The sequence below is a fragment of the Ursus americanus genome, chromosome 8 (assembly GCF_024610735.1).
Source record: "Ursus americanus isolate L20-20 chromosome 8, mUrsAme1.1.p, whole genome shotgun sequence".
NCBI lineage: Eukaryota > Metazoa > Chordata > Mammalia > Carnivora > Ursidae > Ursus > Ursus americanus.
The window spans coordinates 78,291,143-78,308,171 of record NC_142134.1 but is presented as its reverse complement, the minus strand read 5'-3'; the positions used below and the strand labels follow the sequence as shown (position 1 = coordinate 78,308,171).

At 44.5% G+C, this 17,029-nt stretch overlaps 1 protein-coding gene across 2 annotated transcripts in view; it reads left to right on the top strand.

Annotated features, from left to right (window-relative positions):
• Positions 1-16,246, top strand: part of EVC2 (EvC ciliary complex subunit 2) — a 140,878-nt gene extending 124,632 nt beyond the window's left edge. For both annotated transcript variants that reach the window (XM_045771464.2, XM_087864283.1), the window contains one exon: positions 2,436-16,246. In XM_045771464.2, coding sequence (XP_045627420.2) covers positions 2,436-2,571 — 136 coding nt within the window. In that variant the 3' untranslated portion in view covers positions 2,572-16,246. The remainder of the gene's footprint in view (positions 1-2,435) is intronic.
• Positions 16,247-17,029: the final 783 nt, after the last annotated feature.

Sequence of the window (17,029 nt, the reverse complement as noted above, 5' to 3'; positions counted from 1 at the left end):
GCAGTCCAGGCTGGGACAGGAGCTCCATCCACATCACTAATGCCACTTTTCTGCTCAGCCATTCTGGGTACATGGCTTCCACCCCCAAGGTGATCTCATAGTACCCAGATGGCTGCCACAACTCAGATCTTCACATCTTCATTCCCGACTGAGAGAAAGAGAAAGTTGAAGAACAAAATATACTAGTTTGAGGAACTTTTCCAGACACCCCCTTGGTGATGTCTGCTTACAAATCATTGGCCAGAACCGAGTCACATGACCACCTCAGCTGCAAGGGATGATGGGAAATGTCATTTTTACCAGGCATCCCCCAAATTGAGATTTTCTAGTAAAATAGAAGGGGAGAAAGGGTTTGGGTGGGCAACTCAGAATCTCTGCCAAATTCTCACGTGACTGTGGGAAACCAGAAATGGTCCACCGTTTTATCTTGCAGGGAGAGGAAGCCAGGGCCTTCCGTGTGCATTTCTTCCACATAGATTCTCATTTGCCCTGCAGAACACTTGAGACTCAGAGGTGAATATTACTGTTCCCACTTACTATGAAGAAACTGGGGTTCAGGTAAATCAAGTAGTGCCCTCGGGGTCACCCAGCTTAGCAAATTCCAGGGCCGGGTTTCTAACTCCTGTCTGTCTGACTTCTTCCCACTGCACCATCCTGACTTCACTGGTCTGCAGTGACTGCATCGTTCATGTATTCTTTCAGCCACTGACATGTGCTGTTGTGTCCTGACACAGAGATATTTAATGTGGGTCCAATGGATGAGTGATGAGGGGCGCTTACTCTAGTGGAGAGCAGACATTGATCAGGGCCCTACGGGGCCATCTCCAGGGTGTTGTGAAGGGCCCCCTCTTTCTGGAGGCCACCAGGGAAAGGTCGCCAAGAATATACAGTGCACCTGAGCCTGGAACACTGGGAAAGGGAGGGCAATGCATGCAGAAGGAAGGGTGCAGCCCAGGCCTGAAAGTATTTTAGTGCACGTGGGAAGATGGGGTGAGGATCTTCCTGAGCAGAGAACCCAGGGTGGCCGGGCTGGTCTGGACGCTCAGAGGCTCTGTGTTTTGCCGGGAGAGAGTGTTAAGGGAATGACCTGCCAGCCGAGCTGGGCCTTGGCTATCTGTTGGTGCCCAGTTGGCTTCCACTGTGCATTTACAGCCCCTTGCACACATCTGCTGTGCTGTGTTCTCACACATTCTGTTTCTGGAGTTCACACAGGGAACACCCAATGGGATGTGTGGGAAATGCTGGTGGTTTGCACTGCGGTTCCTTCATTTTTAGAAACATGTGAGTTTACTCGTCCCTGCTGGTGAGCTGTGGGGGTTGATGGTCCATGGACTCCCCTGGGTTCCCAGCTCCTGTGATGTCTTGGCTGTATGCGCCCTGAAGCTTAAAGCCATGCTTCCCTCAGAACCGCACCTCTGGAAGCCAAGACCAGACGTGTGTGTGGAGGGGGCGACCATGGAGAATGGAGTTGAGTTTTTTCTGGAGATGGCTCTGTGAAAGCAATATTCCTTCTATAATAGGTCCAACAGCGGACAGGTTACACACATGGGCAGGTCACAAAAACATCATTTTCTCCTTTTCTATGAACAACTCAATTTCCATTTTTAGCCAACATTCCATCCACAGCAGAAAGCTTAATCCATTCATGGCCATGGAGGCCCCATCAAATTTAGTGATTTCTTAGACAATTTTAGTTTAAGCTCAGGTGATTTCAGGGTTTCTCCCTCCCTTTCTCTCACAGCTAGCATTCTGGTTTTGGGGAGCCAGAGTGTCTGGCCCGTGGTTCTCCTTGGTAAGTAAGCACCTTCACAGTGTGAACAGCCTGCCTGAGGTTTGGTTGTCAGTCTCCATCTACTTCAGCTGCTGGCCTGGGCTGTCATCTGTGGTTGTGACCCAGAAGGCCCTAGGCCCCTCCCCCAGCTAAGCCTTGCACTCCTGTCTGCTCTCCTTGTGCCATGCAGGGTGGGGGTGGATTCTGTGATGCTGCCCTCAGACCTGCTGCTGGGACCCCACTGGGCCAACACTGCCCCCCCACACCCACCACCATGATGACAGTGCACTTTTCCCTGGGCTGCTGCTCTTCAGAGCCCCAGAAAGGAAGGCATGTGAGTCCCCTCTAACTGGAGTTCTTAACATACCCCCTTGCCCCTCTCACATCCCAGGGCTCGGGCTCTTCCTGGAGAGGGGACACAGTGTGGAATTCCTTCTGGAAGATACTCTCTTGTCATCCTGCCCTCTCCTCCTCCTCTTCCTCTTTCCCCCACAGCCTCAGTTCCTGTTAGGTTAGAAATCTGGGTTTTATTCATAATATACTTTTGCTAACTCTATTGTTTATGGTCCAGTCTTTATACTGAGAACACTTTTGACCCTTTCAAAGTTTGCCTCTTGCAGTTAAAACCTTTGGATTTAAAACTGTGTCTTCTATGCTTGGACAGACATTTCTCCAAGGAAGACATCCAGATGGCCAACAGACACATGAAAAGATTCTCGACATCACTCATCATCAGGGAAATGCAAATCAAAACTACAAAAAGATATCACCTCACGCCTGTCAGAATGGCTCAAATCTAAAGCACAAGAAACAAGGGTTGGTGAGGATACGGAGAAAAAGGGAACCTCCTGCATTGTTGGTGGGGATGCAAAGTGCTGTAGCCGCCATGGAAAACAGCATGGAGGATCCTCAAAAAGTGAAAATAGAACTACCCTATGATCCAGGAATCATACTGCTGGGTGTTTACCCAAAGAATACAGAAGCACTAATTCAAAGGGAAACATGCACCCCGATGTGTATAGCAGCATTATTTACAATAGCCAAGATATGGAAGCAGCCCAAGTGTTCATCAACTCATGAATGGATAAAGAAGATATGGTATACACACACACACACACACACACACACACACACACACACACACACACACACTGGAATATTACCTGGCCATGAAGAAGAACGGAATCTTGTCATTTACCATGACATGGATGAAACTGGAGAGTGTTATGCTAAGCAAAATAAGTCAGTCAGCAAAAGGCAAATATATTGTTTCACTCATATGTGGAATTTAAGAAACAAAACAAACAAGTATAAGGGAAAAAAAGAGAGAGAGGCAAACCAAGAAACAGACTCTTAACACTACAGAACAAATTGATGGTTACTGGAGGGGTGGGGTGGGGGATGGGTGAAATGGGTCATGGCGACTAAGGAGAGCACTTGTTGGGATGAGCGCCAGGTGTTGTTTGGAAGTGTTGAATCACTATATTTTATACTTGAAACTAATATTACACTGTATGTTAACTATACTGGAATTAAAACAAAAATGTAATAAGAACAGTCTTCTGTGGTTTTTAAGAGATAATTTTGAAAGTCCATTGCTTCTGTTTTAACTCTGATCTCTTCTGGGTCATTCAGAGGTGACGACCATGTGTGTTGAACGTTGCTGCCTGTGTGGGTGATGGGTACAAGGAAATGGGGTGCACTGGGGAGATCTGGATTAGCCCAGAATGGTTTTGGCCCACGTCCAGGTATCTGGCTTGACACAAGCTGCTGTCAGTGCCGCTTCTTCCCAGATTTCAGTCCTCGTCTGCAGAACAAACACAGGAAGCTCTACCGTCAGGCGCTTGCGTGTAGACCACTTGCAACAACAGAACCGAAGATTGCTAGATGGGTGGCAGGTGTCGTGACAGCGTCCTGCACATTGCTGGTGGCTCAGAGCTCCGGGAGGAGAGAAAAGATGTCGCGTGTATGAAGCACCTCGTGGAGGGGGTGGTGTTCTCTCAGGTGATCCCATTTCACACTCTGACCTTGTGAGATGAACATCCAAGTCCAGCAATGCTGGTCCTATCGTTTCCCAATTCCTCGAAAACTCACAGTGTCCGTTCTGCTTCATGGTCTTTCCCACTGGTTCCTACGTCCTGGGACATTTCCCTTCTCTGCAGCATGCTTGCATGCACGTGCACATACATGCCATTCTTGGTCTTTAGGTCCCACTTAAATGTTCCTTCTGAGAAGCACTGTCTGATGTCCACACTTAGTCTGGTACCCTCTTAATGCTCCCATAGTCCTACATGTCTTGTTTAAAATATCCATCACCCTGGTAGTTTGTACAAGTCAGCGTGCCTGGCTGGGCAGACTCGGGGAAGTCTGTGACTTTGCCTTACCCACCACTGTGTCCCCAGCACCTCGCACGCAGCCAGACACATAATAACGGCTCGGTTCGCACTTGGTGGATGAGTCGGTGAATTTTTCGCATCTCCATTTGCACACAGGAGGGGAACAAGGCTCAGAGACACGCAGGGACCCGCTCAGGGTCACCCAGCTGGCGAGAGGCATCGGCTGGCCTGCGACTCTGAGCTTACCATCCCAACGACATCAACAGGTGCTGAAAGGCTTGCATCGGAGCACTGTGGGAAGGTGGAGAGACTGGGAAGAAAGGACATGGAAATCATTCCTGCATTCCAAACACGTACAAAGGGAAAAGAAAACACACGCTTGAACAGGAGCTTGTTTTCAACCCTTCCAGATCATCTTATTCCCACACTTGCTCACTTCAGGTGTCTGCTCAACTGTCACCTTCTAGAGACCTGCCTGAGCCCTTACTTTGAAACAACAGCTCACCCTGAGCTTCCCCCTTCCCCGTGCCTGCTTGTTTTTCTCCCTGTGTTCACTACCGTCTGACACATTCCCTGTGTACCTGATGGGCTATTTGTGGCTGCGCCATGGAGCTGCGGTGTCACGCTGGGGGATGGGGACTCTGGCAGGCTTCTTCACAGCCACGTCTATCCCCAGTGACCAGAATGGTGCCTGACACCTAGAAGGCACTCAGTAAAACGTTGCAGAGTCAACGCAAAGTGAACAAAATGCATAAATGAAAAAAACCTGCATCGTCCTCATATGCTGCTTCCTGTCTTAAACATCTCTTCTCACTGAACAATCTTATTATGGCCGTTAGACCGGAGCTCCACTGTCTGGAAAGGTCACAGTCAGCTGGAACAGCTAAAATTAAAATTTTAAACTTCATTAGCATGGATGAGTGTGCAGTGAGGGGGACGCTCAAATACTGGGGGTGGAGTGTAAATTGAAAGAGCTTCTCTGAAAAGCTGACTCCTCACAACCTTGTCGAGAGTATATGTTGTCCAACACTTAGAATTTTGTCAATCTGATAGATGAAAAATTGAACGTGAACATAGTTAAAAAGCTGTATTGAGGCATAGCTGGCCTATGATAAATTGCACGGACTTAAAATGTACAACTTGATGCATTTTGACCTATGGATACTGTTACACCATCATCAAAATCAAGATGATGGACATATCCATCCCCCAGAAGAGTTTCCCTGTATGCCTCTGCAACCGTCCCTCTAGAGGCACTCCGCCCCTCTCCTAGGCAACCGCCAACCTGTCCTATTATTATAGATTAGTTTGCGTTTTAAGGCATTTTATGTAAATGGAGCCAAGCAACACATACCCTTTTTTTTGTTCGACCCCTTTCGCTCCGCGTAGTTACTTGGAGTCTCATCCATGTTGTTGCACAGATCAGCAGCTCGTTCTTCGTGTCGCAGAGGAGCATTCAAGTGCACGGATGCACCCCAGCTCACTCGGTCATCACTCAGCTGATGGACAGACGAGCTGTTTCAGGTTTGGGCTACTGCAAAATAAAGCTGTTCATGGTCGGGTATAAGCTGCTGTTCATGACCTGAGCTGAAATCAAGAGTCGGATGCTTAACCGATTGAGCCCCCCAGGCGCCCTGTCTTCATTCTTTTAACAGCGACTTTTTGAAGAGTAGAGTTATTCGTGTTGATGACGTCAACTTTGTTAGCCTTTTGTTTCACGGATAGATACCTTTCATAGATAGATAACTGTGAGATCTTTGCTCAACTCATCATCACAAAGAGTTCTTCCTGCGTTTCCTTCTACAATAGTGTGTGTGTATAGTTCTATAGCTTTGCATTTACATCTGTGATCCATTCTGAGTGGGGGTTTTTGGTATATAGTGCAAGCTATGCTCCATAGTTCTCTCTCTCTCTCTTTTTTTGCATGTGCACGCCCGATTGTCACGGCCTTATTTTTTGAAAAGGCTATTCTTCCTCCACTGAATTGGCTTTGCATCTTTGTCAGAAATCAGCTGCACGCATGAGTCAGTCTATTTCTGTCATCTCTGTTCTCTTCCATCGATCCATTGGTTTACTTTGATACCAATAGCAGTTTCTTAATTGCTATGGCTTTACTGCCTTTGATGAGGCAGTGCTGGAAATGTAGACTAGTTGTTCTTTTACAAGGTTGCTTTGGCTAGAAGAGGTTCTTTGCATTTCCATACACATTTCAGAATTACTTGTCAATTTCTACTCAAAAGCCTGCTGTGACTTTGGTTCAGATTGTGTTGAATCCATAGGTCAGTTGAGGGAGGATTTACATGTTAACAAGACTGAGTCTCCTGACCCATGGATGCGGTGTAGCTCTCCACTTACTCCAGTCTTCTGGAATGTCTCTCAGCAGTGATTTGTCGTCTTAGGGGTACTTTTGTCAGATTGACCCATAGGGGGTAAATATTTGTAATACTATTGTAAATCATGTTGCTTTTTAAAATTTCAATTTTTTTCCACTGATAAAATATAGAAATTCAATCGATTTTTGTTTGTTTACTTGTATCCTGCAAGCTTGCTAAACACACTCATTAGTTTTAGCGGCTTTTCTGTAGATTCCATCGATTCTATTTAGACAAACATGTTCTACATCTTTTCCAACCTGGATACATTTCATTTTCTTCTTGGCCTTATTGCACTGGCTAGAGCCCCCAATACAATGTTTAATAGAAGTGGTTAGAGCACATATAAGTGATTTCTTCCTGATTCAGTCTTTTGCCGTGAAGTATGGTGTTAGCTGTAAGTTTTTCATGGATGCTCTTTAGCATGTGGGAGAATTTCCTTTCAATTCCTACTTTGCTAATAGTTTCAATCAGAAATAGATGTTGGATTTTGTCAGATGCTTTATTTTCATCTATCAAGAGGATCGCATGGTTTTTCTTTTTCATCCTGTTAGAGAATGAATCACACTGATTATTTTTAAATATTAAATCAACTTTGTATTGTTAGCATAAATCCAACTTGGTCATGATATGCTGTTCTTTTTAAATATATTATTGGTTTCTATTTGCAGAGATTTTGCTGGAACTTTTGCATCTAAGTTCATAACGAATATTGGTTTGTACTTTTCTTGTAATGCCTTTCTGGCCTTAGAATCAAGGTATTGCTGGCCTCATAAAATTAGGTGGAAAGTCTATTCTCACTTTACTTACATGGAAAAGTATGGGGGAGTTGCATTTATTTCTTCCATAAATATTTGCTAGAATTCACCAGTGAATTTTGGGGCCTGGGTTTTTTATTATTAGCAGGTTTTTAACTAAAAATTCCATTTCTTTAAATATATAGAACATATCAGGTTATCTGGGGGTTTGGGAATAATCTTGGGTGGTTTGTGTCTTCTAAAGGATCTTCTCATATCATCTCAACTCATAAAGCTGTTCCTTATATTTCCTTATTTTCTTTTGATTTCATGTAGGCTCTGTAATAATGTCACTGCTTCATTCCTGGTCTGCATAATCTGCCTTCTCTTCTTTTATGTTTTCCTAATCAGCTTGCTTAGAGGCTTGTCAATTTTATTGGTATTTTCAAAGAAACAGCTTTTAGTTACTGATTTTCACTACTCCTTCTTGTTTCATTGATCCCTGATCTTATTTTCCCAATTTCCTTTCCTTTTAAAAAATTTTAAAGTTTTTCTTTAAATTCTAGTTCGTTAACATACAATGTGATAATAGTTTCAGGTGTACAATATAGTGATTCAACATTTCCTTACAACACCCGGTGCTCATCACTGACAAGTGCCCTCCTTAATCCCCATCACCTGTTTCCCCTATGCGCCCCCCCCCCACTCCCCTCCCCTCCCCTCTGTAATTACATCAGCTTGTTCTCTGTAGTTAAGTGTCTGTTACTTGGTTTGCCTCTCTCTCTCCTTTTTTTCTTTTTTCTTTATTTCAGTGAAATAAAGAAATCCTTTAGATTTTATTTGCTCTTTTTTTCCTCCTAGTTTCTTAAGGGACATTTAAAGTGGAGATCTTTTCTCTTTTCTGATACAGGAAGTCAGTGCTGCGAATTCCCCTCTAATAAATATGTTAGTCATAGCCAACAAATTTTGAGAGTGTCAGTTCTGGGTGGAGTCCAGTTGATTTCTTATCCTCATTTTCCATCACATTTTCTGCTTCTTTACATGCCTGGTATTACTCAGAGACACGCAGGGACCCGCTCAGGGTCAATCATCTTAGTGTGTTAAGTGCTAGATATTTTGTATTCTTATAAATAACCCTTAAGCCTTGTTCTAAGATGCTGTTAAGCACTTGGAAATATTTTGAGTCTGGTTTCGAGTCTGGTTTTTAAGACCTACTGGGTGGGACCAGAACAGAGTTTAGTTTATGGCTGACTCTTCCCCACTACTGGGATATGCTCTAAGTACTCTACAGGCTGATCCCTGGATTACAAGGCTTTCAAGTCTGGCTGGCAGGAAACAACACTCTTTCCAACCCCCTGTGAGCACTGAATGCTCATCCCTCCCATCTCCTTGGGTGGTTCTTTCCCGGCCTTCAGGTAGCTTTCTCACACCTGCTGACAGCACTGTACTGAGTAGTTGAGGGCGGCCTTTTGCAGGTCTCTGGAATTCTCCCTGTCCTGTACTCCTCCCAGAATCTCTGGACACCTTGAATTGTCTGGACTTTGAGCTCAGTCTCTTTAACTCAGGGAGCCCCCGGCCCCACCTGGGTTCCCTTCTCTGCAGCAGTGCCTAGAGTGTCTCACAAGGCAGAAAGTGAGGGTAGGGGCACCTGGGTGGCGCAGTCATTAAGCATCTGCCTTCACGCTCAGGGCGTGATCCCGGCGTTCTGGGATCGAGCCCCACATCAGGCTCCTCTGCTGGGAGCCTGCTTCTTCCTCTCCCACTCCCCCTGCTTGTGTTCCCTCTCTCGCTGGCTGTCTCTCTCTCTGTCAAATAAATAAATAAAATCTTAAAAAAAAAAAGAAAGTGAGGGTAGTTGTGGGCTCACATCATTTATTTCCCATCTGTCATGGTCCTGTCCTTCGTTGCCTGATGTCCAGTGTCTTGAAAACTATCGTTTGTACCTTTTGTTTATTAAAATTGTTTTTCCAGTGAAAGGCTTAATCTGATCCTTGTTACTATATTTTGGTTGTAAGCTTTGCACAAAAGTCGTTTTAATTTACCTTTCTCATATCAGCAAGATTACACATCAGAATCATACAATTATGATTCTTTTTCTTTTTCTGTAAATTATTCAGTTTTCATTCACTTTTCCCTCGGGTTTTTCTTCCTCCTATGATTTTGGTAAACTCTATAGAGACTTATATATTAAGGATAATAACTCCTGTTGTCATTGTGAATTTTAATTCCAAATATTTCCCAAATATAGCACTTGTCATTTTAATTTTTATGGTTTTTATCATGCAAATGTTTTCGATTTTTATGTAAAAAATATTTTCCTATTCCTTCTAAATTATTAAATGTATTTCTTAAAAAAACAAACAACATAAGTAAGCACATTAGGTGGAAATCAAATAATACAGATAAACTTCTCTATTATTATTATTGTTATTAACTAAAGTCCATATTTTTTAAATAATTTTTTTATTATGTTATGTTAGTCACCATACAGTACATCCCTAGTTTTTGATGTAAAGTTCCATGATTCATTACTTGCGTATAACACCCAGTAAACTTCTTTTTGTTTTTTTTAAGATTTTATTTATTTATGTGACAGAGAGAGCCAGAGAGAGAGGGAACACAGCAGGGGAGAGGGAGAGGAAGAAGCAGGCTCCCAGCCCAGGAGCCTGATGTGGGACTCGATCCCCCAGCGCCCCGAACGCCGGGATCACGCCCTGAATCGAAGGCAGACGCTTAACGACTGCGCTACCCAGGCACCCCCACACCCAGTAAACTTGTTAAGCATCCCTGGAGTGGGGGACACTAAGGTTATGATATAATAGCTAGACTCTCAGTACCCAGGTTTTTTTTAGAGAATAGTATCTTTGAAATATATTGGTATTAAATATCTACGTGTATCTATGTTTGAAATCAGTTGCTAAAGTTGGGTAAGGTGAAACTCTGCATGTTGAATTCAGTTGTTGTTCCTCTCAAAGCTCCGGTTTTAGAGAAATAGTGCCTGGGAAGAAACCCTGAGCACAGGAATGGAAGCAGAAAGACTCCCATTCAGAAATGGGCAACGAGTGAGAACAGGGAAGCATGACTAGGGGAAAGAGGGCCACCATTTTTGAGCACCTGCTGTGTGGCAGCCCCTGGAGACGACAATTGTGTAAGACAAGAGCTGCAGCGGATATCGTCCTGTTTGTTGCTGCCTCATCTTTGGAATACCCTTCCTAAATTTGGAAACTCTCCCTCCTCGTCAGACCTGCATCCCTGAAGTAGAGGTCAGTAACTCACTTTCCCAGCTCCCCTGCGATTCAGGACAGGTGTGTGACTCCGGCTTCACCAATCAGATGCACGGAGGTGAACCTCTGATTCGGAAGAGAGAAATGATTGGATGAGGTGCACGCCTACAGCCGAGGCTGCTTTTGGGGAGGAGCAGACAGCGCTGGGGTTCTGGGCTCCAGCCTCCCAGTCTGCCCTGTGAGCCAAGATGTCTGAGCTCACTTGAGGTGCCAATGGGGGAACTTCACTGGAGGTGACCAGCAGGGGGACTGGGACATTTAGGTACCAACCCTGATCTTCAGGCCCTTTGTGAGGGGGTCGTCCGGAAGGTCCCTAATACCTTTAAATTGGTGCAGGGGGAACTTCGGGATGTTGCCTATTATTTCAGGCTTGTCAGTAAGGAGACACATTTGAAACTTGCAGCTTCTTCACAGCTGACAAAAAAGAGAGAGAGAGAAATAAAAATTTCTCCTTGTTTTCCTTAGAGAGTAGGGACAGCATACAGTACAACCATTGTGTTCCAGCCACCAGCCATTCCCTTTGTTCAGTGGAATAGGAATCTAGCATTTTCTATGTGTCAAAGGCTGTGCTAGGCGACCGATCATTATGCAGGAGGAAAACCAGGTTATCAAAACTCTGTGACCAGCGAGGATATCAAAACAACAAAAGCCTCCATCACTCAGTGTGGTCTGGTCTGGAAGATAATTGTGTGCAGTCTGCACAGGGCGAGATATTTAAAATTACATGAAGCCCAGACATGTTAATTTGATAAATTAGCGGCAAGTTATTCCGTCCAACCCCCCAGAAGATTACAGGAAATTGGTTAGGACTGAATAGCAATACTTGACAGAAGAAAAGTCTCTGGAAGTGCTGTCCCCAGAGCCTTCAGCTCCATTGCTATGAGTTAGGTTCTCTTGGGAAAGACTTTCAGGTTTAATGGTCAACGTAAACCCCCAGCCTCTCACCTCTATGTGGCCCCTCACAGTTTTTAAAGCACATACATCCATTCCTTCAACCAGCAGTTAACGGAGCGTCTACTGTATGCCAGGCTCTGCTCTAGAACCGGGAGCAGCAGTCAACACTCCTTACAGATTCCTCCCTCTGTGGAGGTAACACTCATTCTCTCACAACATGGCCGAACGGTTCTCCTAAATAAGTCCCATTTTTCCAAGTGGAAAATTGGGGTTCAGGTCATACAGCCTGTAAGCCCTTCCCCGGGTTGTTCACCACAGAGCAGCAAGAGTAATCTTTTCTTTTTAAAAAGATTTATTTATTTGAAAGAGGGAGAGTGGGGGGAGGGGCAGAGGGACAGAATGTTCAAGCAGACTTCCTGCCGACTGCAGAGCCCGACGCATGGGATTCGATTCCATGACATATGAGCTCATGACCTGAGCTGAAACCAAGAGCCAGACACTCAACAACTGAGCCACCCACGCACCCCAAGACTGATCTTTTAAAAACTGCAGATCACTCCTGTTTAAAATCCTCTAGCGGTTCCTCATCACTGTTTTTATTTTTTAAATTCAATTTAGTTAACATAGAGTGTATTATTAGTTGCAGGGGCGGAGTTCAGTGATTCATCCGTTGCATATAACACCCAGTGCTCATTACACCATGTGTCCTCCTTAATGCCCATCACCCAGTTACCCCCCACCCCCACCCACCACCCCTCCAGCAACCCTCAGTTTATTTCCTATAGAGTCTCTTATGGTTTGCCTTCCTCTCTGTTTTTATCTTATTTTTCTTTCCCTTCCCCTATGTTCAGCTGTTTTGTTTCTTGAATTCCACATATGAGTGATATCATATGGTATTTGTCTTCTCTGACTGACTTACTTCGCTTAGCATAATACCCTTTAGTTCCATCCACATCATTGCAAATCGCAAGGTTTTATTCTTTTTGGTGGATGAGTAATATTCCATCATATAAATATATATTTACACACATAACATCTTTGTCCATTCATCTGTCAATGGGTATCTGGGAGTCCTCATCACACTTAAGAGTAAAATCCAAATTTCTCATCAAGGCTTTGAAGGATCTGCCTCTTCTTTGACCTCATCTTGCACCTCTCCCTGACTTACTCACCATTATTCAACCACAATTGTTTTCTCTATATCCTTCCAGTATTCCAGGCTGGGTCCTGCCTCAGGACCTTTGCACTGTCTATTCCCGAACACTCTACTCCCTGTATATTTCCTTGTCACTATTCAGGTTTCAGCTCAAATACTACCTCCTCGGGGAGACCTTCTTAGACTTGTCTCTTACCTTAAATTAGCCCACACCCATCCATCTTTCCTGCAACATTTGTTTTATTTTTCACAAAGCACTATCAGTCAGTTTTCTTAGAACCAATGGAAACGGATTCTGGCTGATGTCATGGTGAGGGAAAAAACAGCCTTCCAGCTAGACATACTGGCTTGTTCTTCTATTCCTTACCAGTTGCACAGCCTGTGACACGTTCCTTAATTTCTGTGATCTTACAAAGATGTAAGTCATGTCATGTACTTTCCCTGCTCAAAGTCTTCTAGAGGCTTCCCATCTCAGGCAGAGAAAAATCAGGCTCCTTTCTCTGGCCTGGAAAGCCATACCAACTGGACCATTCCTTGCCTGACCTCTTCTTCCATGGCTTCCCTTTCACTCTGCTCCAGCCACTTTGGCCCTTGAGTAGCCAGACTCGCTGCTGTCTCAGGACCTTTGCACTTACTGATCACTCTCTCTTTGGTGCTGTGCTCTGAACATCAGCCTGGCTTGCTCCCTCACTTCTTTTAAGACTTCGTTCAAATGTTACCATCTCATAGAAACCCTCCTTGGTTGAAAATTGCAGCCCCATCCCTACCTCTTCTATACCTATCCCTGCTTTATTTTTCTCCATAGGACTCATCAGCATGCAACATACTGCATCCCTTACTCATTTACTTGTTTATTGTCCATCTCCCCTCACGCCAATGACTGCTCCATGAGAAAGGATGCTTCATCACCAATGTGTTCTAGCACCTAGAATACAGGCACACACAAATCCATTAAGTGAATGAGTGAACAAGTCTCACTTCCTTTCTCTTCTGTGTGGTGGGTGATTAGAGCTCTGTCCTGATGTTAGGATTGTGAGGATGAATGGAATTAAGTCATTAGAGTGTCTGACACATTGCCTGCAGGTGCTGGCAGTCTCCAGGTTCTCCCCACTCAGCTTGCAGGCCCAACTACCCACCCAAGACAGACAGCCCAGGAGACAGATTGATTAACACTCTTCACCTTGAGGATCCTGAGGACTGTGTTTGAAGAAGTCTTAAAGCCATTAACTATCAGGCACTAAACTCTGTCTGCTAGAAGGTTAGTCCAGAGGCAGCAGTAGTTACACTTGGGTGGCCCCTGGGGAGAGAGGACAAGGACACGCCACTTTAGAAGGAAGCAGGACATAATCAGTCCCTGTTCACCTGCAGATGGGGTGGGCAGAGAATCAATGAAAACAGAGGCTCCCCATTTCAGCTTTTATGAACACAGCTGTGGCCTCAGTTGTGCTTTAGGAGCCTGAGTCCTAGATCTTACCATGTGACATCGGGTGTGATGGTTCATTTTATGTGTCATCTTGGCTGGGCCATGGACTCAGATATTTGGTTGAACACTATGTTGGATGTTTCTGTGAAGGTGATTTTGGATGAGATTGCCACTTAAGTCAGTAGACTTCGAGTAAAACAGATTGCCCTCCACAGTGTGGTGGGCTTCATCTAATCAGTTGAAGGCCTGAATGGAACAAAAGACTGACTTCCCCTGAGCAAGAAAGTATTCTGCCCCAGATAGACTTTGGACTTGAACTGAAACAGTGACTCTTATCTGGGTCTCTACAGATTCTGGATTTGCCAGTCTCCTTAAAGTAAATCTCAACATCTTCTGTTTCTCTGGATAATCCTGACTAACACTTTGGGCAAGTATCTTTATGCCTTGATGAAACTGACACTCAGTTCACTTGTCACTAACGAGGCAGTGTGTTCAATGGGTAGAAGCATGGACCCTAGTGCCAGCTGGCCTGGCTCCCTCCTCCTTCCATAGCTCTGTGACCTTGAGCAAATTACTGAACCCCCTTGTGTCTCAGGCTCCGCAAGCAGGGGAGATAATCAGGCTAACTCCCTTGTGGGGTTAGTGTGAGAATTAAATGAACTAGTGTCCATATGTGCTGACCAACTAGAGATGCACTGACCACTACCAGCAGGAGAAGCACCGCTTCAGAGCACGTGAAGGCAGAGAAAACGCATGAAGCCACAGAACATGGCAGTGAGCACGCTAAGTCTGCAGGCTCACTGCCAGTTCTCAACACCTGTTAGATGGCATGGTTATCTTTGTAAGTGAATGAAATCTTATTCACAAGATGAATAGAAATTCAGCCCAGACCATAAGAAGTCAGAAATACTTTTTAAAATAGGAATTTACTTTTTGAGATGGTCAGATGTCTGGTAATCTCAGTCATGTGGAATCTGCTGACAAATCCAGGAATTGGGAGATCCTAGAGACATACGGGGTATGTACCATCCAAAGCCACACGACTGATTCTGTGGGAAGAGTTAGGGAATGTCCTCAAGTTCCTGAGCCCCCAGGCTGCTGGATCAGTGTCATCTGTAAAACAAAGCATCAAAGAATTAATTGACTTCCCAACCCTTGGCCTTTCGTTTTGATCAGCTTTAGAATCCTGATATCCAGCCCAGCTCCCGTCCTACTGGAAGGACTTGCACTTCTGTTGAATTGCTTGTAATGGCAAGAAGTTAATATCAAAGGCAGGGAATTTGATGAATCTGGAAAATTAAAGAATTTTAAATAGAATAGCCTAGGGCCGTCTTCATGAAGTATTAGTCAGTTCCCTTATTGCTATAGCCATCAGGGCATCCACGCATCATATGTAAGTTCTGAAATGCATATCTCGTTAATGTTTTTTATTCCATGAGGCAGGGTGGTATAAAAACTCAGCCATGTGAGAATATTTCTAACTATGAAGCTCCCAATTTGTTCAATTTTATAAGCATTTACTGACTGCCTACTAGTTCTCATGACAGGTGAAGTGCAGATGATGTTTAGAGTATGCTTTCAGCCTGAAGGAGCTCCCCTGTCTAGCTGAGTTCACGTATCTCACGGTATATATTGGTAGACAAATAAATAGTCAACTGCTACCAAGATTCACAGGTGGGTGAGGTTGGTGTGGGTGATAGAAATAAGGGAAGACTGCATTTGTATCTTTGGGGTAAATATCTAGTTATTGTAATTGCTGGGTCATAGGGTAGCTCTATTTTTAACTTCTTGAGGAACCTCCATACTGTTTTCCAGAGCGGCTGCACCAGCTTACATTCCCACCAACAGTGTAATAAGGTTCCCCTTCCTCCACATCCTCGTCAACATTTATTGTTTCCGAAGGGGCACTTGTACCCCAATGTTTATAGTAGCAATGTCCACAATAGCCAAACTATGGAAAGAGCCCAGATGTCCATTGACAGAGGAATGGATAAAGAAGATGTGTTATATATATACAATGGAATGTTACTCACCATCAGAAAGGATGAAATCTTACCATTTACCTCGACATGAATGGAACTGGAGGGTATTACGCTAAATGAAATAAGTCAATCAGAGAAAGAGAATTATATGGTTTCACTCATATGTGGAATATAAGAAACAGTGCAGATGATCATAGGGGAAGGAAGGGAATACTAAATGGGAAGAAATCAGAGAGAGAGACAAACCATGAGAGACTCTTCACCATGGGAAACAAACTGAGGGTTGCAGGAGGAGAGGTGGGTGGGGAGATGGGATAACTGGGTGATGGGCATTAAGGAGGGCATGTGATGTGATGAGCACTGGTGTTATATGCAGCTGATGAATTACTGAACTCTACATCTGAAACTAATGATGTACTATATGTTGGCTAATTGAGTTTAAATTTTAAAAAAGAAATAAGGGAAGAACCTCTTTGGGGAGGTGAAAATTAGATTGAATTATATCATGATGAATTTAGAGGTGCCTTGAAGACAAAATTAACACCCAGTTTTGAATGAATTAAGCCACTGAAGTATGACTGATGGCAGTGAGAGTATATATTTAAAGGCTGGGTTGGTCCATGCACTTGAGCTGTGTGGCTCCATGGGTTTCCTCCTACCTTACCCCCCACATTAGGTAGACTTGCTCTGCCAGTCATAGCAATTCACACATATTAGATGAGTAGGAATTTAACCCAGGTCAGTGGTGCTGTCTGGGGTGCACACTGGGCAGCTCAGGTCCCTGAGAAGCATGCCCCATTCAGGGGTGAGGCAGAGAGAAGCTGGACTCTGCTCTCATAACTTTACCTCTTGGGAAGTGGAACAGAAATTCTCTTGCCTCTTTGGAACTGCTGGGAGTGGGGAATACACATCTCCTTGCAAAGCTGGTAAACCGTGGCTGGTTGAAGTGGAGGCTGGTTTGGAAGTTTGTAGCAGAAGCAGTGAGCGCAGAGCATGTATCAACACCACCAGCATCATCAACGTGTCAACGACAAGGACGGTAGCAGCAACAGCAGCCCTTCAACAACAGCAGTG